Below are 21,750 nucleotides of genomic sequence, written 5' to 3'. Positions count from 1 at the left end.
CTGAACCTGACTGTCCATCAGCCTCTTAATTGGGTTCTTTGTTTCCAGTCCAAATTCTCCACCATGCTTAGGGTGGTCTTCTAAAACATCCTCCACCATCATGTTGGCTGGGGCATTTTGAGTTCCAAGTGACAGAACCTCAAAACAAATAGGCTTGAGCTCAAAGGCATTTGGCACATGTAACTGCGAAGTCCAGGGGTAGATTTTAGCTGTGATCACAATTGTGTTCCAGCAATGGAATGAGGCATTTATCTGTTCTCTCCACTCGGTTCTCTTCTGTTTGCATTATTTTCAAGCAAATTTGCCGCCAAATGGTGGCGAGGATGACCCCATAGCTCTAGGCACAAGTCACCCATCCCCGGAGGAACTGAGAACCCCAATTCTTCCCCAACAGTTCTAGCAACCCCCTAGGTTCTTTTTGGATTCATTTTGGCCAAGTGCCCATAGGTGATCCAATCGAGGTATGGGGGAAGGGATATGTGTTCAGCCACCCAGTATGTTACCTTTTCTTTGAGCACCCTGATTTCATTGGGGGACTCATTTCACCCCATTAGTTGCCCCCGATGTACAGTGGGCAGGTTCCCAGCCTGGTCATTTGGATTCCTTGGATCTGGAGCTCAGTGGTGCAGAGACATAAACATGGCTGTAGCATATTGCTTCTGGAGGTTGTGCCTTGATGAGCTGCCTCAGTTCTGATTCTTCCCCACTCAGCTCCTCCATATCTTTTTTTTTTTAATTAATTAACTTTTGGCTGCATTGGGTCATCGTTGCTGCGCGCGGGCTTTTCTCTAGTTGAGGCGAGCGTGGGCTACTCTTCATTGTGGTGCATGAACTTCTCATTGTGGTGGCTTCTCTTGCTGCGGAGCATGGGCTCTAGGCTCACGGGCTTCAGTAATTGTGGCACGCGGGCTCAGTAGTTGTAGCTTGCGGGCTCTAGAGCACAGGCTCAGTTGCTCTGCGGCATGTGGGATGTTCCCAGACCAGGCCTCGAATCCGTGTTTCCTGCATTGGTAGGCGGATTCTTAACCACTGCACCACCAGGGAAGCCCCTCCATATCCCTTTAACACTTTCTAAGTTAGCTATAGGACAGCTCTGTCACTTGCAACCAAAGATTCCTAACAGCCCAACCTGGGTCACATGCTCTGGGTGTATGTGTATGCAGGGGGTGCAAGCCCAGTCTCATATAAACCAAAAGGACTGAGGGGAGTCTACCCAAAGGAAACATGGGGTGCTTTTGTACATGCTAGGGAGACACCCTAACACAACCACCTACAACCCTTCAGGACTGCCCCACCCTCCAGATGAGACCCCGCATCTTAACACAGCTTTCAAAGCCCAGGATGGCAGAGTCTCGCTGACCTCCGCTCCAGCCACTACCCCACGTTCAGCCATCCTAAACCACTAGAGGCGCTAGACCATCCGTCTCCTCCCCTGTTTGGTGTTGGCCCCCAGTCCCAGCATCATCTCTGCTACAGTGCTGATCACACTGGGTCCCACTGTCCCCACGTCTGCTTGCCTACCAGACAGAGCTCGAAGCTGGCAGGGGCCTCATTTCCATCTGGGTCCCCCAGCTCTTACCATAGGGCTGGATGGAGGAGGTGAACTTGGGCAAGGCTTGTTAAGAAGTGAATTCTGGGAGTTTTCTCTGCCAAGCATCCACTGTGGTAAGAACTTTAGGGTGGGTTGAACCCTAACCAAGAAGTTCCTACCTAGCCTAAGGGGAGTCTGGTGGGAGGTCTGGACCCACCCGGCTACCTGGCACTCATTTACCCTCGCACACCTGCCCAGAGCTGGGCTGTGGCTTCTGCACACTAATACCTATCTCCCCCCACCACCCACAAGAAAGCCTGGAGCACCTCAGGCCCCAACCTCTCACCTCCAGCTTCTTCATCTTCAGCTGGCTTCCTCTCCAAACTGCAATGGCCGCTCACCAGCTGGAAGACCTAGGTAAGGCCCTCTCCCTACTCCATTTCCCTCAAGTCAATAGAAGCAGCGGTGTGCACTCCACATACCAAGAGCTAGGCCGCCACCAGAGGCCCCTTCAAAGTTGGTACTTGGAACCTTGACTTGTCCTTAAGATAGCCATCAGCCTGACCCCCAGCACCCACATACCCCCAACAGGCAAGAGTCCTGCCAGTGACCCAGGGGCTCAAGGGGGTGACTGGCTACTTAGTTGGATTCTCATAGATGCCCAGTGAGGCGATGGGTATCACACCCAGCTTTCCAGACGAGGGAAGGGCCTATGCAAAGGCAGCTTGGCAAGTGGCCAGGCTGGTACTTGAACCCAGAGCTATCCAACTGCAAAGCTCATGTGGCCTCTGTGGCACTGGGTACCCAGCCCAGAGGCAAGGAACAAACACTTATGGTGGTTACAGAGCATCCCTGGGGGGCTGGGGCCACTGGGATGCTACAGACCAGGAAAAGACTTGTGAAGTCTGGGACAGACTTGTGGTCAACAGGCTGCCACTCCCAAGTCTCTGCACAGGTGGAATGCTCCCCAACTTCCTCTGTCCCCCAGGTGAATGTCTCCTTCAAGACCTGGCTCAACTGCTACCTTCAGAGAATCTTCCCTGATGGCCACATGGCTGGTCTCCACCCACCTCTGCCACAGCCTAACTTCCAGCATCACCAGTGTCTGTCTCTGCCCAGCCACATTTCCTGCTTCAAAGGCAAAGCAGAGGAATGGCTCTAACACATGTGTACTGGCCCTGGGCAAATCACACAGCAGGTGTCCAGGTAAGACAGACTGGGCAGGTGCTCCTAACTGGCAGGTGTCCAGGTAAGACAGACTGGACAGGTGCTCCTAGCTGGCAGGTGTCCAGGTAAGACAGACTGGGCAGGTGTTCCTAACAGCAGCTCCCACCTTACTCCCCAGGCCGCTCCAAACCCACGAGCGGCAGCCAGGCCACCTTGGCCTCGGAGGGGATACTGCCAGCTGAGCCCACCTCTCCAGCACAGGCCCACACCCTAGTGGTTCCAGAGCCAGACCCATACTAGCGGGGACCCAAGGCTTCTTTTCTGAGGCCTCAACCTGCTGAGGAAGCTGCTGGGCCCAGAGGCCACCAAAGCCTGGCTGCCTGGAGAGGCTACCCCAAGATCGGCCCTGGGGGCCCTTGGGCCTTGCTGGAAGGGCAGCCGCCACTATCCCCACTTCCAATCTCTTTCCACTTCCAGCAGGGCCAGGGAAGCAGGAAGACCCCTGGACCACCAGGGGCAAGAAAGAGGCAGGCAGGGGCAGCTGGCCAGGTTTGTGCTCGGACTGTATTCACACAGAGACATGTGGCAGCTTATATTGGACAAAATGGGTAATAAAAATTGGCTTTAAATATGGAAAAACTGGGACCCTGTAATCCCACGCTACCCTAACACTGGGACCAGGATGGCCATCACAGTCCGGGAGGGGCCAGGGCTGGGGCCTAGGGTGCAGGCCCACAGCCTCGCCTGCCCCCTTCTCTCTCTCTCTCTCTCTCTCTCTCTCTCACACACACACACACACACACACACACACACACACCACAGGCACACACTGGGAGGGGTGGATTATTGCTGGGCACATGTGTCTGTTATGAGGGGAGTCTGGAATGTTTGAGGGTTGGTCAGGGACACCCCCACCCCTACCCTTCCCCTGGCCTGGGCTGGGGTGTTTCTGCACGAGGTGTCTTCAGGACAGGGCCCAGCACAAGGGACAAGGTGACCTGGGAGCTGGAAGGCAGAGGCAGACCCATCTGGGACAGCCTGGGCAGTGGACTGAGGGGTCCCAGGGTCAGCCCAATCTCTGGTCACACTTTGGCACAGGCCTAGGGGACAGAAAGGTCCCAGATCCAGCTCTGACAGGTGCTGAGAAGGGACAGTATTGGGCCCCAGAGGTGGCGGCCTAAGCCCAGGGCGGCAGGGGCAGGCACGAGTCTCACTCGGAGGTCGGCGGTGGCAAGCACAGTGCTGGGGGCCCAGGGGCCTGGCCTGGCCCAACCTCGCCCGTCTGAGCTGGGCCTGAGGTGCCTGGAGTGTGGCAGCAGCCCCTCTGCCGGCTCCAGCGTGGGTCTTAAGAACGCTCTGGTTGCTATATACATTCGTACAAAGACATAAATACAGAAAGCCCCGAGCTCCACAGACAAGAGCTGAAGGGACGCACCTTTGTCCCAGGGACAGTCCAGGCCTTGCCAAACTCAGCCAGACCAGGGGCTGAGGGGCAGAGGGCACTGGGGACAGCTCCGGCTGTGTTCCCCAGGCCACAACTTGAATGGACAATGGGGAAGACCACTGTGCAAAACTGTAAACAGCGCTTGGAGTAGCTGCTACCGCCAACCGCCCGGCGGGGCCTCAGGTTGGGGGCTAGAGGCGGGTGGGGAGCTCAAGGCGGGCGGGAAGCTCTTCCTCACTGTCGCTGCAGTTCCCACAGCAGTCCTGGAGGGCGGGGAAGACACGGAGGGAGAGAGGCAGAGCAGGCGCAGTTAGCTACCAGGGCCGTCACCTGGGCCGGCCCTGCCAGGGCAGACCAGGAGCTCCGTGCTCCAAGGAGGGGGCTCCCCACGAGGAGCCCAGAGCAGCAGCTCAGGCCAGACATGTGTGGACATCAGTGCAGAGGCTGCTGGCAACAGGCTGAAGTGAGGAGGACCAGGTGGATCCCAGGCTCTGCCAGGGCCCTCTCCCCTGGGGCCGGTGGAGGCAGGGCATGGGGAGACAGATGGCTAAGCAAGGCTAGCAGCTTGCAGGTGCTGGGCACGGAAGCAGTGGGGAGGGGGAGGTAGGGAGCGGGCACCAGACTTCTTTCGCCCACATCTCGCCTCTGCCATGGAAGGGCTGTCTGTGGCTCCCCAAGGCCGGGCAGCAAGGCCAACCCATGGGGAGCCCACACTGCTCACCTCTGGAAAGAGAAAAGAGGCCGTGAGCCCAGCCGGGGGTGGGGGACAGGCGGGAATGAGGCCAGAGACCCTGGGCACCGCTGACATGGCTGGAGGATGCCTACTCCCCGCGCATGCAGGCACCGGCTCTGCCTCCCACCCACCGTCCCCTGGAGCCAGGTGGGGGACCCAGGTAGGACACTGCTGGGGTTACCTGGCGACTGAAGAGCCTCTGCAGCAGTCCCTTCTTTGGGGGTGCAGGTGGCTGGCCCTTCCAGTCCAGGTCTGGGGGAACCGAGCCATCCAGCCCGAAGACATTCAGCTCCTGGAAGCACTCGGTCTCCACCATCTGCCACAGAACAGGTAGCTGTGAGTACTGACCCCAAGGGTGCCCCTCTGGAGCCCACCCCATCAGCTGGGCAGGTCCCCACCTCATTCTGCCAGGGGATGGACACACTGCCCGTGGCAAATTTCTGGTAGAAGTCCTGGTCAGTGGCTTCCAGCTCCACACCCTTAACTGTGGAGAACTGTTCGATATCCAGAACATCCTTGCAGTAAATGGCCTGGGGCTGGGGGGACAGAGGCAGTGGTTAGACAGGAACACCACACACACCCCTCCTCGACAGGAGGGCAGCTCAACCCTGAGCTGGGGCTGGGTTTGCCCTGACCCTTGCAGCTTCCTGGTTTGCAGGTGCCCCCAGTGTTTACAGCAGCACTATTAACAATGGCCATGACATGGAAGCAACCTAAGTGTCCATCCACAGATGAGTGGGTAAAGAAGATGTGGCATATGTATATAAATAATGTACAGTGGAATATTACTCAGACATAAAAAAGAATGAAATAATGCCATGTGCAGCAACATGGATGGACCCAGAGATTATCATACCAAGTGAAGTAAGTCGTACAAAGACAAATATATTGGGCTTCCCTGGTGGCTCAGTGGTTGACAGTCTGCCTGCCGATGCAGGGGACACGGGTCCGTGCCCCGGTCCGGGAGGATCCCACGTGCCGCAGAGCGGCTGGGCCCGTGAGTCATGGCCGCTGAGCCTGTGCGTCCGGAGCCTGTGCTCCACAATGGGAGAGGCCACAGCAGTGAGAGGCCCGCGTACCGCCAAAAAAAAAAAAAAAAAAAGACAAATATATTTAACATGACATCACTTATATGTGGAATCTAAAAAAATGATACAAATGAACTTATTTACAAAACAGAAACAGACTCACAGACATAGAAAACAAACTCATGGTTATCAAAGAGGAAGGGGGGAGGATAAATAAGGAGTTTGGGATTAGCAGATATATTTTACAATATATAAAATAGATAAACATCACAGTCTTACTGTATAGCGTGGGGAACCATATTCAATCCCTTGTAATAAACTACAATGGAAAAGAATCTGAAAAAGAATATGTATACACACACATATACACATATATACATCTGTACATATATATATATGAATCACTTTGCTGTACACCAGAAACTAATACACAACATTGTAAATCTACTACACTTCCAAAACAAAACAAAACACAAGTGCCCCATGCACTTCCTGAGCATGGCAGTCCCTTCTCTCTGAGGCCCAAGTTCCCCTCTAAACTGGGGCTCATTATCCCTCACTGCTCACTGCCTGACAAGGCTGCAGAGCTGACCCACGGTGGCCAAACAGCCCCCACAGTGCCATACGGAATCAGCAACAGGCACCCCCCTCCACCTGTATACAGCTGTCTAGGTGCAACTGGTGAGGGCAGCGCAGACTGAATCTCAGCTGGGTACTCCATGCGGGGCCTGGAGCTGATAGGTCCTCTGTCCTGGGATGTCCAATGGCATATTCCATCCCCTTCTGCTTCACAGCCAACAAAAGGATTAGAACATTCCTCCCACCTCTCTGCACCCCCAGCCCTCTGCCAGGAGCCCACCTCACTCCAGAAGGCCACTTCTTTTTTCATCGTTACATTTTTTTCTAAGTCCTACTGTTAAGGATGTCAAAATATTATCATGTAAAATCATACAGCCGCTTTTTGGAAAAGTCTGGCAGTTCCCCAAAAGGTTAAACATAGCGTTACCATATGAGCCAGCATTCAACTTCTAGGTGTATGTCCCAGAGAAATGAAAACATATGTCCCCACAAAAACTTGTATGTGAATGCTCAAAACAGCATTATTCATCATAGCCCCAAAGTGGAAACAACCCTAATGTCAATCAACTGATGAACAAACAAAATGTGTCATATTCATACAATGGAATATTATTCAGTCATAAAAAAGGAATGCAGGACCAATAAATGCTACAACATTGGTGAACCCTGAAAACAGTATGCAAAGTGCAAAAAGCCAGTCACAAAGGACCACATATTATATAATCCCATTAATATGAAATGTCCAGAATAGGCAAATATAGAGAGACATAAAGTAGATTAGTAGGGATGTCCCTGGTGGCGCCGCAGTTAAGAATCTGCCTGCCAATGCAGGGGACACGGGCTCGAGCCCTGTTCCGGGAAGATCCCACACGCCGTGAAACAACTAAGCCCATGCACCACAACTACTGAGACTACACTCTAGAGTCCGTGAGCCACAACTACTGAAGCCTGCATGCCTAGAGCCTGTGCTCTGCAACAAGAGAAGCCACCGCAATGAGAAGCCCGTGCACCACATCAAAGAGTAGCCCCTGCTCGTCGCAACTAGAGAAAGCCCGCGCACAGCAACGAAGACACAACGCAGACACACACACACACACACACACAAAAGGTCGAAGAGTGGATGCCAAGGGCCAGGGGAGGGGAGAATGGGGAATGACTGCTAATGAGTATGGGGTACTTTGCGGGGAGGGGTGATGAAAACGTTCTAAAATTGATTGCGGTGATGGTTGCACAACCTGACTATGCTAAAAGCCATTTAATTATATCCTTTCAAGGAGTGAGTTGTATGGTATATGAACTCAATAAAGCTGTTAAAAACTATATCATCATCAAGCACATTTTTCATCTGCTGCTTCTAAAAAAAGTTAAACTCCAGGGCACTGATTTTCAAGGTTGGTGTGCAGGGAAGGAGGAGTAAACTCGAGTGGCAGGGCCAGCCCTGAGGCAGGCTGCCGGAAGTCAGGCTCTCAGTTCAACTGCCCACAGCAAGGCTAAAACCGTGGGTTGCTGGTGAGACCCACCTACAAGATGCAGTTCTGCAGAGGCAGCAGCCCACTAGGTGGCCTCCCACTCCCGATCCTGCTCCCCTGCTCTGTGGCCCACACCCCCACCTCACATTCTTGCTCCACGTTCCCTGCACATGCTCATGCCAGCTACACTGGCCTTCACTGCTGTTCCACCTCTCAAGGCTGGTCCCTGTACTAGGATCTTAATGCCTGGCTGCTCCTTCTCCCTGGAATGCTCATGCCCCAAATCCTGGTACAGCTCTGTCCTTCATGTATTTTAGGCTTCTACTTAACCAACAGCTCCTCAGAGACCATCCTGTCTAGAAATACTCCCACCTCCCCACAACTCTTTTTTCACTTACTGGTTTATTTTGCTGTGTCTTCCCACTAGAACATGAAGGGAGGACTGGGTCCTGTTGACTCTATTAATTCTGAGGTCTGGTACATATGGGCACTCAGAATATTTGTTGAATGTGTAAACAATCACGTGCATGGTTGACAGCCACCAACCTGGCCTGCCCATCACCTACCTTCCTCCCCCGTGTTCCTGGTGAACTGTCAATCACAGGTCCCAGTCCTTTTACACATGAGAGGGGGGGCAAGCACGTGATCTAATCTTGGCCAATCAGAACCTTCCCTATGACTTTATACAGAGAAGCCTGAATTCAGTGGGAGAACAGTCAACAGGCTGCAGCAGAGCCAAGAGATGGAGTCCTGACAACATGGTATGAAACCCTGACATTGGCCCTACTCTGGGACTTTCTGGCCAAATGAACCAATAAGCTCCATGTTGGGCGTAAGTTTGAGTTGGGCTTCTGCCACTTAGAATTTGATGACTCGAGGATGTTTCTGCCAGGAGGATGCCTGACCCACTGAGATGCTCAGTAAATGAGTGAGACTCTGCAGAGGGGAGTGTCCTGCTCCCAGACAGGAGGTCAGCGTTGCCAGGTGTAGTGGGCAGCAGATATTTTGCCAGCCCAATGGGCCTTTCCCCTGCTGGCAAGGCATCTTAGTTTTCCTTTGGGAAACCGATCTCCCACCACTGGCAGTGGCTCAGGTGGGTATAGGATCCAGGTGTGGCTGCTGAGGGGCCTCTGGGCAATCAGGCAATGAGCATCAGCCTCAGGCCTTGTTTTTCCTTTTCGGACTTCTTTTGAAATTATTGGGCAAGAGGCACTCTCTGTCTTCTAGGGTGGCTGAGCTGTTAAGATGTAGGCCTGCCACACCCTGGGGACAGCTGCCTGAAAGAGAAGCCTGCACACTGACCAGTAGTGGTCAGAGAGAGGAAGACGGAATTCCTGCAACATTGTTGGAGCCCTGGATCGGGTGGGCCAAAAGCAAGGCCTCTCCCACAGCTTTTCATTTTTCTGAGCCTGGTGAATTCTGTTTTGCTGGTTAACACACTTGAGTTTTCTAACACTTGCAATGAGGGTGTCCCAACCAATCCTCCAAGAGCCCCCAACCCTTCCCGCTCACCCCTGCCCCCCAGCCAGGGCTTGGCCCTGCCCTCGGCAGGAGGGGGCAGCACTCACATCAGGCTTGAAGGGTGGTTCTAGCATGCCGGCTCCCAGCCGCTTGAAGTTCAGCTTCTTGAAGAGGGGGTGCTCCTTCACCTCGCGGGCACCGCCCCCCCCACACCCCAGGCGCTCAGCAGGGTCCTTGCAGAGGAGCTACAGCAAGGCAGGGTGGTCAGGGTAGCCCCGGGAGAGGCGCCCCCAGCCCCAGCCCTGGCCGGTTGGGCCTCCTGCTGGCTGCTGTACCTGGGAACAGAGCGAGCGGGCCTGCGGGGAAAAGTGCTCTGAGTACTCCTCGGGCACCTCCTTTACCAGCCGCTCCACCTCCTCCCGCTTGATCTTCTTTTTTCTCTGCTGGAAAGGTGACTGGCCTGCGATCATCTCGTACAGGAGGCAGCCTAGCGCCCACCAGTCCGGGCTGAATGTGTACCGTTCGTTCTTCACCACCTCTGGGGCTGGGAGGGACAGCACAGGAGTTAAGACGGGGCAGGAGGCGGAATTGTGCCCCGGGGCCCCAGGAATGCCCAGCATGCATGTCAAGGTGGGGTAACCAGCTCAGACACCCACTGGCACCACCCAGGCAGGCAACATCAGCAGCCCGGTGGGGACTGAGGTGAGTTGGAGAGCACACATCCCATCAAAGTGCGCTGGTATGGCCCTGCAGGGGGCCACGTCTTCTGACTTTTCAAGAGAAGTCAGAAATCCGTATTTTTAACATGAAGCTGTCTGGGTTATCAAATGTTGGCAATCAATTCAGATTGTTTGAACAACAATTTGATTTAAACACAGATGGAGGCCAAATTAGGCCTAGTGTGGCTGCCAGTTTGCAACCTCTAGATTTAATATCAAAGAGAGGAAAGAAGACAGCAACTGATTTGCTGGATAGCTACTGCCTGCCAGGACAGGCAGGTAGGGATTTTTGCCTCTACTACCTCTTTTCATCTTCAAGGCAACCCTGGGAGTAGGTGATGATCACTTTACAGTCAGGGAAAGTGAGGCTGGGAGAAGCAGAATGTCCGGCCCGAGGACACATAACAAGGAAGAGGTGGAGCCCATAGCTGGAGCTCTGTCTATTGTGTCACATGGTCCCAAGGGGAATTTGGGGCCACATCTTGGCCTCCGCCACAGATGGGCACTCCCACTTCTAGCATGGGCAGGTCTCGGGAGTGGAGAGCCGGGGCCATGGAAACAGGTATGAGGCCCTTGTCTTTCACTGGTAGCCACCTGTAGGCCCGGCCAGTAGGAGTAGCTCAATGAATATGTAGTGAGTGAATGCTGTGGATTCACAGTGTGTGGGGCCCTGGCTGAGTCTTGGTCTCCTCATCTATAAAAGAAGAACATCAGCTCTTTCTATTTCCTGAGGTACAGGAGACTTCCCAACAGGGGTGGTGGGACTGGGCCCAAGACAGATAGAGGACCCAGGAGGCTGGCGGGCCAGGGGGAAGGGAGACTCACCCATGTAGCCCACAGTGCCCACACGGCCTTTGATCGTCTGGCCCTCAGGTACGTGCACTGCCAGCCCCAGGTCGGAGATGCGGATGTGACCTGAATGTGGATGGAGAAGCAGGGAGGCCCGTTAGGCAGGTGGGCCAGACCTCCCCCATGCCTCTCCCACCCTTTGTGGCCCCTCACCCACCGTGGTCATCTAGTAGGATGTTCTCTGGCTTTAGGTCCCTGTGGGGAGAGAAGAGCAGGATCAGATGCTGCTCAGTTTGCCCAGCAGCCAGACAGGGCCACCCCCTCCTAGCTCGCTCACCCCCTAGGATGGGATGTGCAGCAAGGTGTGGGAGCCTTTTGTTGCCAGAAGACAGACAGCCCTGCCTTCCCTGGCAGCAGCCCCAACCTGAGGGAGCAGATGAAGGACCTATGCAGCCAGGACTCCTGGGACTCGCTAGGCAAGTGGAAGGCAGTTCCCACTCAGAGGGAAGCTTCCCAGACATCACCAGCAGCTTTGTTCACCTCTAGTGCTCTCCCTCCACTCTGGTGGCTAACTCTACCTTTTCCATCTGTCAAATGAGGCTACTCATCCATCTCCTCATGGAGCTGTTGTGAGGCTCAAATGAAATCATCACCAGTAATAGTAGTAAGAGGAGCTCTCCACTACCGAGTTCTATGTACTTTACAGCATTATCTCATTCATTCCCTACAACAACCTGAGAAGCAGGAGTTATATATAGTCTTTGCTTCCCAGGAAAGAAAATGGTGTTGTGAGCAGGGAGCTGAGTGGCCAAGGTCACAGAGTGAGAGAGGGGCGACAATGCCGGGATTCACACGTGGTCAACCAGACCCCAGAGCCTGGGTTCTGAGCCTCTCAAGTCTGCCTAGTGTGGGTGAGTGTGGAGTCCCCAGCCAGAGCCCAGACAGACTTGCGCCTGCAGTGACAGCCCCAGCACACCAACATCTCTCTGCAGCCTCCACCCAAGCCCAGTTGCGGCCCCTGGCCAGGAGGGCCACACCCCTGCACCTGTACACGATGCGTTCCCGGTGCAGGTCCTCCAGGCCGCAGCAGATCTCTGCCGCGTAGAAGACGGCCCGAGCCTCGGGGAAGCCAGCCTGGCCCATGTGGTAGATGTGGAACTTGAGGTCGCCTCCGTTCATCAGCGTCAGCACCAGGCACAGCGCGTCCTTGGTCTCATAGGCGTAGGCCAAGCTCACCTGTGACCAAGAGGGTCCGAGCCCTGAAGCAGGGGCCGTGGGCCACCTGGTGGGGGGGCTGGTGCCAGCCGCCCGAAAAATCCTTCTTAGTACCACTCCCTGGGGCCCAGCCTGCTCCCTAGGCCAGGTGTCAATTCCCCAAACCCACCCTTCCCAGGCATCTCTGAGGACAAGGGAGGCAGTTGTGCCTAGAGGGGGCCTGTGGCAGGGAAGAGATCTTAGTCCAGCGAGTGGGGAGAGCAGGCGTGGCCAGGGGAAAGGGAAGGGTCTCCTGTCTGTACTTACTACAAACCTACTGTTCACTTTCTCCAGGATCTGCTTCTCATTGAGGGCCATGGCCTCCCCTTTCCTCTTCTTGATCCGCTTCTTCTCCAGCTTCTTGCAGGCGTACATCTTGCCTGTTGCCCGCACCTGGCAGGCACATACCTGTAGCCAGGGTAGATGGGGCAAATGGGGACCAGCTGTGCCCTTCCTGGGGGTACAGGGGCTCAAAGGGGGAAGGGGCTTGTCAGGGTCCACCCTACCCCACCTCTGCACTCTGCTGGGCTCTGGCCTGGCCACTCACCTCCCCAAAGCCACCTTTGCCCAGGACTCGGTACTGCCTGAAGGTGTTTTTGGTCACTGGCTGCCTGTGGACAAGGGGTTGGGGATCAAACACTAGCTGATCAGGGGCCTGACGCCCATGAGAGCCCCCACAACCTGGCCTGGCCCAGCCCAGCCCAGCCTTCAAGGAGCTCACCTTTCCAGCCACTTCCACTGCAGGAAACGGTTGAAGTAGATGCTGTCGAGGTAGTCGGTATAAGGGGCCACACTCAGGTACTCGTGGGTCAGCCTATCGAGAAGACCCAGCCCACTGGTCAGCCCCTGACACCCCAAGTTCTTGGCTTGATGGGCCAGGCCCCCTGTTGTGTGTATGCTCAGCCTGAAACGCAGCATCCTCAGCCAGCCCTCTTGCTAACCCACCTAGGTGGGAGACATGCATCCTGGCTGAAGCCCAAGAGGCTACAGAGAGGGGAGGCAACCTGCCCAAGGTCACAGAGCTGGCGCAAGGCTGGGGTGAGGGGCTGAGCTTCCTCACCACCTGCTGAACTGTTCACAGCCTTCTGGGTCCACAGAAACCCACCCGTCAGGACACGATTCTCAGCCTATGGGCAGGGAGAGGCTTACCGGGTGAGCTCCTGGAAGAGGTCTTTGCAGGGCCCCTGCTCCAGCCGCTGGGCACAGTTAGTCACCAGTTGCCGGGGGACGTCAGGGATGAGGTCGGGACCCTAGGGACAAGCCACAGACAGGTCAGTGCAGGGGCTCCCTTGGCCAGCCACCCACTCCCAGGGCAGAGACCTCGGGACTGTGCTGGGGTGGCTATGGGCTGGAGGTGCGCCAGCCTGCCCAGTTGCTGAATTTGGTTTCTGCTGTTCCCCTTGAGGCAGGGTGAAGCAGAGCTGCTGGCAGGCTGCAGGGTCCAGAGCCCCAGCCCACCCTCCTGGGCTCCATGCCTGCAATGCTGCCTGGTGAGCCTGGAGCGGCTCCAGGGCACTCTCTGCCTGAGCTGTGGTCAATCCTCTCCCCATCAGTGAGCTCTACCCGCTGCCATCATCCCTCCATCAGTGCTCACTTACCGTGTGGCTCAGAAAATTCTGCATTAGCCGCCACCCACACTCCTTCCGCTTCTCATCAGGGGTCACTTCATAGTCAGCCTGCGGGGTGGGAGGCAGAGAAGCTTGGGGTTTGGGTACAGCAACAGGTGTGGGGAGATGGGGCACATGTGGCCCGGGACCTCTGCCCACCCTTGGTGTTGGGCTGGGCTGCACTCACCACCCCGTCCAGGAAGGCAATGCAGCGGGTCAGCTCGGGCCTCGTGGCGCAGAACTCTCGGAACAGCAGGCGCCCAATGGGCTGCCGCTTGCACAGGCTGTGGTAGTCACACTCTGCAGGCAGGGGTGGGAGCTGTTGGATTTCTGGACCTGGAGCCCACCGGCAGGGCACTCCTGTCCACACCACCAGGCCCGGGGCCCTAACAACAGCTTCCAGCCCTGCAGTATGGCAGCCATTGTCTCCTTTAGAACCCTCACCACAGCAATGAGGTGGCACTACTGTTACTGCCATCATAGCTTGGGACTCCGAGGCCCAGAGAGGATAAGTAATTAGCCCAAGGTCACACAGCCAGGAGTGTGGCTCCAGAGCCGGGGTCCTCACTTCCAGCCGCTGTCTCCTGGTTCACACCACTTGCATACGTCACAGTTGGGGTTGGGTGTGGTCTGTGAGGTTCCGGCCCGGCTTGGGCCCGGCCCACACCTGCTGACTGCCTGGCGAAAGTGTGGGAGGAAGCTGTGGCTTCCGGCGAGCTCGAGGCTAGGCCTCCTTCCCGGCGGTGGAAGCAGCCATGGTGTACTCCTAGCCCACGTGCAGGCCTTCAGAGGGGGCCTGGCCCTTCTCGTTAAGGTTTTGCGGGGCACCTGCAGGGCCAGGCTGGGTGGGGCTGAGCACAGGCCTGGGGCTCCCCGGGCAGTCGGTGAGGGCTGACTCCAGCCCCTGAAGCACCCTCCGCTCCATCCTGCGAGCCCTGCTCGCCTGAGGCCCTCCCTTCCGCTGCTTCCCTCAGATCGCCCCCAATCTGACCCCGTCCTCCTCCCCACGCCTACCCCAACCACCCGCTGCTGTCCTATGTGCTCTCTGCCCTCCACCCAGCCCAAGCCCAGGAACTGAAACTGGGTTGGTGGTGCGGCCTCAATTTCTCTGCTCCCCAAAACCCCCAACCCTGCCCCTCCACCCTGAGGCAAGGTCTTGGGGGAGGCCCCGTGGCACCAGCAAGGCCCTCTCACCTCTTCACCCCAGCCCCCGTCTCTACCCAGGTCTCACCAATGTTGAGCCGCAGCTCTTCGCACTGGCTGATATGAGGGAACTGCAGCATCTGACGCCATTTCTTGCTTTTGCCTTTGCGATTCCCGCCACCACCTGTGGAAGCAAACAGGTGCTGGGTCTCGAGTCCCGCCACTGCCGTGCCTCCCCTCCACCCTCAGTGCAATCCAGAGGCCTTCAGGGTCCAGCCTAGGCCCAGTCCACTCTGGGAGGCACCTCGGGCCTTCCTTCCGTGTGCTGCAACATGCCCTCGCTGGGTTCCAGGACAAACATGGGCCCCTAGGCCCACCTGCTAGGGGCTTCTGGGCTGGAAGAGCCAAGAGGGGCATGAGGCCAGCCACTGGGGGAGAGTGGGGTTTCCAGGTAGCTTTGGCAGGCCTCAGCTTCTTCCTACCAGGTAGGAGTTTCCCAGGTGAAGAAAGAGAAGGACACGATAGTGGTGGGAACTGTGTAAGTCAAGGCCCAGAAGGGAGATGTTCCAGGACATGTGGGACATGCCTGAGAGATGCCAGAGGCAGAGGGCAGCCTGGGTCACCAGGTAGGCTCCAGGCCCCTATTACGAGGCCCTGCATCAGAGCTATCAGAGACGCAAACAAAGTGGTGGCAGGAGGGTTGACACTCAGGATCCCTACCCCTGCTTTCCTGGTCCTGCTACCTGCCTCATTTTACCTAGCTGACCCCTCATCTGTAGCTGCTGAGACCAGGGTAGCAGCTCAAATGCCTACAGAGCCAGACAGGTACAGTAAATGTGGGCCAGATGGTAGACAACAGGGAGTGGTGAGGAGTGTGGGAACTGGACCCGGCATGCCGCTTCAAACAGGGGCAGCTGCAGCACAACCACGGCTGACTGCTTGATTGTTACTAGGCAGGAATGCTGGCCCAGTGTGGCCAGCTCTTTTGACTTTTCAAAATCAGCTGAGACTCTGGACTGTTCCATGAAATATTGGTCCCTATATTTTAAAAAACCCACTGCAGCCCAATAAATAAAACATGTTAGAGATCTAGCTAGATGTGGCCTGTGGGCCATGAGGTTGAAAATGGTGGAAGGAGCCTGAGTCTTGGAATCTTACAGACCTGGGTTTGAATCTCCACTTTACACTTCAGGCCCATCACTTGCTCTCTAGGAACCTCAATTTCTCCATGTGTACTTCAGGTCCAGAGCCATCTCCAGAGGTATTGTGATGGTGACCAGGAGAGTCTCTGTCCAGTACCCAGTAGAGCTGTGGCAAGAGGTGGGTCCCAGCTCCAACAACTCAGTGGCAACCTCAGGCCACCACTATCCCTTGCCTGGCCTCAGTTTCCCCAGCCTTGTTTCCATCTGGCCTGGCTGAAGGCAGGTGGTGCAGGAGGAGCCACCGTCTAGGGAGAGGGCAAGGCTGGGTCCTCCAATAGGCTCCCTGACCTAAGCTGCCTGGAAGAGGAAGTGTTGTAGGGTACCCATTGGGAAACCTGCTAGCAGCCCTCCTGCAGCCTGCACCCAGCATACCCCACAGTCATTGCTCCACTGTGAGTGAGCAACAGACCCCCACCCCCCAACCCAGGGCAAGGCCTCCCCAGAAGGGGAACTCCTCCCCCACCTCTCCATCCGCCTGCTACCCCCATCACTTACTTCCTCCTCTCCCTCCTCCCAGCCACATCAAGGCAGCAGCAGAGTCACATGCAAATATCCTGTCCTGGAACTGCCACCAGAGTCAGTGGGGCTCCTCCCCACCCCAGCCTGGTCCCCTCCCCGTGCCTCTGGGGGCCTGGGAAAGGAAGGAGGACTAAGTGAGGGTTCACACCTCCAGTGCTGTCCCACTTCATCCTCATAGCAATCCTTCCAGACCTGGCCCAATTTTATGAGAAAACCGAGGCCCTGAAATGAGGAGTCAATTGGTCCAAGATTACAAAGGCTGGAGGTCCCAGAGTCAGCACTTGAACCCAGCTCCCTAGGACCACAACCCAAGCTCTTCTCCCACCGCAAACATGCCTGGCATCAGGTGTCAACTGAATACATGCAATCCCAAATCACTCAGGGCCTCAGATCACTTGGGAAGCTGGCAAAGGCCTGGGGTCCAAGCTGTCAGCCAGCTCATGAAGTGATTCCAATGCACTCAATCTACAGACCAGGGTTCAAAACTCAGTGACAACTGGGATTTCCTTTAGTTTTCAGGTCCCACCCTCAACCATCCCACAAAAAGAGTTACTGAAGTTCAGAGAGAAGAGACTTGTCTAGAGCCACCCAGGTGAGAGGGACAGAGCCAGGTTGGAGTAAGGATTCTCCATTGAAGGCATTGGTCTCAGTCTGGCCATAACCCCCTATGCCTCCTGAGGAAGCCTATCAGAAGGTGCCCACACTCTCTAGTTAGGCAAGGCAGTGTTCTCAGCAGGCCTGAGGCCTGAACTGGCTACAGCCCTAGGGAGGGAGGCCTGGCCAGGCTCTCCCCACCCCTCCTCCCTGGATGGCTGGATGACGAGGCAGAACAGAATCGGCAGATGCCCCCAGAGGCTGGGAGGAAGGCCTAGCCCCAGGACTCGATAATGGACAGGAGATAAGGAAGGCTCTGGGCACTGAGGACCCAGACTGCCATGCCCATTTCCAGGCAGCACTTCCCCAGGGTCAACATGCACTGGGCAGGCAGGGGGCACCAGATGCTGTGCCAGCTGGGGGTTCCTCTGGGTTTCCTACAGACTGCATTGGGGACATCCTGTGTCCTAGGCGTGAGTCAACCAGTCTCATTGTGTGTCCTTGGGGCTAGTCACTGATCTAAGCCTCAGTTTCCCACCTGTAAAATAGGTCAGAAAGGCGAAGCAGATGTCTTTTTCAGCCTGAAACCCCAGCAAAGAGTCCTGACCTCCCTGCCCTAGAGTTCCAAAAAGAAGTGTCTTCTCTGCTGGTCCCTGGCACCCTGGACAGGATAGGGCACAGAGTAGGTGTTCGGTGATTATGTTACTGAGGTGAACAGTGGCAGGTGAGGGGCAGACTGACCGCAAGGCAATGAGGACCAAGTCTGGTCCCTATGCATCCCCAGGATCCTCATAGAGCAGGTGCCTGGTAATGTCTGAGGAGCTCAGCAACACTAGGTTCACAAGACAGGCTCCCTCTGCCAGGCCTTGCACTTAACAGTCCTACCAGCCTGGCATGCCTCCCTTCCTTCAAAACTCAGCTTCCAGTTTTTTCTGTGCCCATCTGCCCCACTACTCCCGAGGGCAAAAACTGTGACCCATTCACCTCTGTCCCCAGTGTCCTGAGGCACCGAGCAAATGGCAGTCATGCTGGTAGCATATATGACCAGCAGTTTCCCCACCTCGCAAAGGCTGTGCTACGGCAGAGCCTCGGTTAATTTATTTTCCAAACCTTTTACCCTGCACCAACTTTGTGCCGGCCCAGGCTGGGCGCCGGAGTCTGGGCCCGGGCACGTGGGGTGTGGGCTGCCCCTTTCCCTTCCTGGGGCATCTTCTTACCTCTTACCTGGGAGAGGGCTCAGAGAGGCTCTCCCGGGGCTGGGGTCCCACCCTTCCCTCTTCCTTCCTCTCTCCTCTTCTCACTCCCTCACCACGACCCCACCTCCTCGCCGCGCGGGCGGCGGCCTGACCCACCCCTTGCTGGGCTCCAGCTCCCGGGGGGCAGGTGCGGAGAAAGAGGACCACAGGCCGGAAGGGCTCGTGTCTGCGCGAGGTGCGGGGCACGGAGCGAGCTGCCCTAGCGGATCGGGCGGCTGAGGCACCCGGTCGAGCTCTGAGGCCGCGCGCCCGCGTTCTCCTCACCCAACAGCCTCACCTTCCCGGGCCTTGAGTAGCACCGTGTTCGCTACGATGTTCTCGAGCTCCATGGGCTGCGGCGCCGCCGGGCCCGCCGGGCCGCGCCACCGGCCGGGATTGCGCGAGGGAGCCGGGGCCGGATGGCGATCGGCGCGGCTCGGCTCGGCTCGCAGTGACCGCGCCGCGGCCTCCCGGGCCTCCCCGGCCGCCGCCGCCCGCCGAGCACTCTGCGCCCCCTCCCGGGGGCCACCCCTGCGCCGGCACGCCCCGCCCCGGCCCGCCCACTGTTTACTTTACTCAGCCAATAACCGGGAGAGCGCTCGCCGCGCCGTCTTCCCATTAGACAGCCTCTTCATCATCCCCCGCCCCCAGAGCCAGGAATTCGTTCAAAGGAACAGGGGGGCGGGACTTAAAACGTCACCTCTTCCTGGTTGGTCTGCGGTGGGGTTCAGCCTCTACGTTCGAATTTCTGGGCCTTCGTAGGATACCAAACTGCCAATTAGGGCCGAGCCCTCCGCTGGGACAAAAGAGGTGGGTCCTCTGGGTCACGCCCCGGATCTCTTGTATTTGATTGGATGAAAGAAGCGTCAGTCATTCTCAGCTTTGCACTCTGATTGGGCCATTAGATGTGGGTGTGGGCCAGGTCCTTTTGGCTCGCCTTGGCTTGTCCAGGGTTTGTAGGGGATGCGCTTGGTATCTTGGGCCTCTTGCAGGCCAGCCTCAAGCAAGTTCGGGCCGTGTATCCAGCCGTATTCCTTTGGGCCGGCCCATTCTGGAGGGCGCACATCGTTAGCAGGGAGAGGCCCACAGGAGGGTGCCGGCTTTCCGAGCTGCTCCCAGGCCTCCAGGCCGGCCACCGCGGGCGCCCCAGCCCCGCCCCACCCCGCCCCCACAGCCGGATGTTGTGATTTCTCTCCACCCACACGGCCTTGTCCGCCCTCGGCCTCTGCTGCCTTATAAGGCAGCGCTACCACCCCAAGACGTAGGGAATGAGCTCACACCCATTATATAGGTGGGGAACTGAGGTCCAGTGGAGGGCTGCGGGCCTAGGACTAGGGAGAAAACAACGCCGAAATTTTACAGCTAATCAACACCTTCTAGCTAAACATCCTACTCCCTCCACCCTCACTTCACACACCAGGAAACGGAGGCTTGCCCAAACTTGCGGGTAAGGCAGAGTCCTATTCAACTAGGCTTCTCTGATTCCTATCCATTCATTCATCCAAAAATACAGAGCATGCACTTTGTGCCAGGCACTGGGCCAGGTGCTAGGGAATACAGTGGTGCCAGCAAGATAGTCAATCTCTCTGCCTACCTGCTAGAAGGGGGATAAATGTGGTAATCCTATGTGTAAACAAATAAATGGTATGGTCTGAGGGAGTGACAAGTGCTATTAAGACATTAAGACAAAATAGGGGAAATGGTCTCAGGGTGTGACATTTGAGCAGATCCAACCACACAAAGATCTGGGGGAACAGTGTCAAGCAGAGGCAACAGCAAGTGCAAAGCTTTGAGCCTAGAGTAAGTTTGGTATGTTCAAGGAACAGGAAGAAGGCCTGTGTAGCTTCAGGGCCCAAAGTCTGAGATGAGTTGAAGGAGCAGGGATTCTAGATAGATCCTGAAAGGCTTTGTAAACCATGGAGAGGAGTTTGTTTGTTTTTCTTAAATGAAATGTGGAGCCTTTGAAAGGATGATTTATACTTTTATTTATTTTATTTTTAGGCCATGTGGCATGTGGGATCTTAGTTCCCGACCAGGGATTGAACCCACACCCCCTGCATTGGGAGCACGGAGTCTTAACCACTGGACCGCCAGGGAAGTTCCTGACTTATACTTTTAAAAGATCACTCTAGCTAGTAGACTTTCAGGGGGCCAAGAGTGGAAGCAGAGTGAGCAGTTGGGAGCCTACTGAATTCCAGGAGCGAGAGGATGGTTGCTTGGACTGAGAAGGTGGCAGTGGACATGGAGAAAAGTGCATGGATCTAGGATACTTTGGGGAATAAAGAAAAGTACTTTGAAGGAAGGAAACCCAGTGGTCAGTAGGACAAAGGGCAGGGACCTCACCCAGTGAAGGGTGTTGTGTCTAAGTGAGACCTGAGAGTTAAGTGAGAATGTGCAGGTTTCAGAGGTAACTGGAGTGGGAGGGAAAGAGCCTCTGGCTAGAGGGCTAGCACATGTTCAGAGTTCTGTAGAGGAAGGTGGTTAAGGGCTCATGCATTTGGCACCTGAGGGCAGAGCATTGAACTAGACTTTCAGGTACACATTGGGGTGTGCATGGGGAGGCCTTGAAGAGGCCTGGATCAGGGAGGTCCTTGGAAGCTAGGTAAGGAGTCTGGACTTCATTTTGAGAGTAGTGGGGAGCTGTCCAGGGTGTGCTAAACCAGGGAGTAGTTTGATCATATTTGCTGACTCAGCCACACTGTGCTAGGGGTGAGGTGAAGGGTGGGGAGAGAGGGGCCTAGGCTGACTTGTAAACACCGATTGTTTTGACGCCCAGCATCTGAACACCCCTCCCCTTTGGGAGGAAACCTATAAAATGCAGAGGCAGGCCCTGCTTTCCACTAGGGAAATCAGAGAGGAGGCAGAATTTCCTCTCTAAGGTCCCTGGTACCTGGAGCGTTTCCAATGTTTGCAAGCAGGTCTTTGAAATCCAAAGCAAGTGATTAACATAAGACATCAGAGGACCATTTAGGGTTCATTATGGTGGCAGTGGAAGAAGAGGGGGAGGTGGTCGAGCCAGGCCCTTCCTGGGGTAGGGAAATTCAGCAAGCACCCAAGAGCATCCAATCAGTTCCTTGTCTGCCTAAGTTACCCAGAATCAGCTTCATTGTTTAGAGCCAAGTATCCTGAGTAAGACAGGTGGGAGGCCCTTTTAATAGGAATCACTGGAGAGAGGAATGATGCACTGTGCTGGGGCAGTGGCCAGTGGGTGCAGACAAGTGGCCAGGTTGAGAGCTATCACAGAGCTCGAATGAATAAGACTTGGTGATTGATATG

The 21,750-nt window shown here is 56.0% G+C and overlaps 1 protein-coding gene across 6 annotated transcripts; it reads right to left on the bottom strand.

The window, feature by feature from the left end:
* Positions 1-198: 198 nt before the first annotated feature.
* GRK6 (G protein-coupled receptor kinase 6) lies at positions 199-19,328 on the bottom strand. Of its 6 annotated transcripts, none has more exons than XR_009563516.1 (17): positions 18,773-18,902; positions 15,013-15,108; positions 13,969-14,081; positions 13,773-13,850; positions 13,324-13,424; positions 12,896-12,988; positions 12,722-12,785; positions 12,442-12,582; positions 11,966-12,156; positions 11,138-11,175; positions 10,957-11,046; positions 9,748-9,956; positions 9,520-9,657; positions 5,274-5,411; positions 5,057-5,191; positions 4,134-4,405; positions 199-1,002 (listed from the first exon to the last, which is right to left on the bottom strand). XR_009563516.1 is itself a non-coding variant. In XM_060296685.2 (17 exons), exons 1-17 carry the CDS (start codon positions 18,822-18,824, stop codon positions 4,297-4,299), a joined length of 1,788 nt encoding a protein of 595 aa, XP_060152668.1. In that variant the 5' UTR covers positions 18,825-18,902; the 3' UTR covers positions 3,167-4,296. The 6 variants fall into 6 exon arrangements, 5 of the variants coding, with proteins under 5 accessions (XP_060152668.1, XP_069901383.1, XP_030702640.1 ...); XM_060296685.2 differs by lacking the exon at positions 199-1,002 and adding an exon at positions 4,942-4,943 and having other exon boundaries at positions 3,167-4,405; XM_030846780.3 differs by lacking the exon at positions 199-1,002 and having other exon boundaries at positions 3,168-4,405.
* Between the last annotated feature and the right edge of the window lie 2,422 nt (positions 19,329-21,750).

Source organism: Globicephala melas, chromosome 3, assembly GCF_963455315.2.
Source record: "Globicephala melas chromosome 3, mGloMel1.2, whole genome shotgun sequence".
In the NCBI taxonomy this organism is placed as follows: domain Eukaryota; kingdom Metazoa; phylum Chordata; class Mammalia; order Artiodactyla; family Delphinidae; genus Globicephala; species Globicephala melas.
This window is presented reverse-complemented; position numbering and strand designations above follow the sequence as displayed.

Excerpts from the sequence above, each read along its gene's own strand:
- GRK6 (XM_060296685.2), bottom strand. The coding sequence starts at position 18,824 with ATGGAGCTCGAGAACATCGTAGCGAACACGGTGCTACTCAAGGCCCGG. Across the intron at positions 13,425-13,772 it reads AGAATTTTCTGAGCCACACG|GGTCCCGACCTCATCCCTGA; the intron begins GTAAGTGAGCAC and ends GCTTGTCCCTAG. Across the intron at positions 5,412-9,519 it reads AACCACCCTTCAAGCCTGAT|CCCCAGGCCATTTACTGCAA; the intron begins GTGAGTGCTGCC and ends CTGTCCCCCCAG.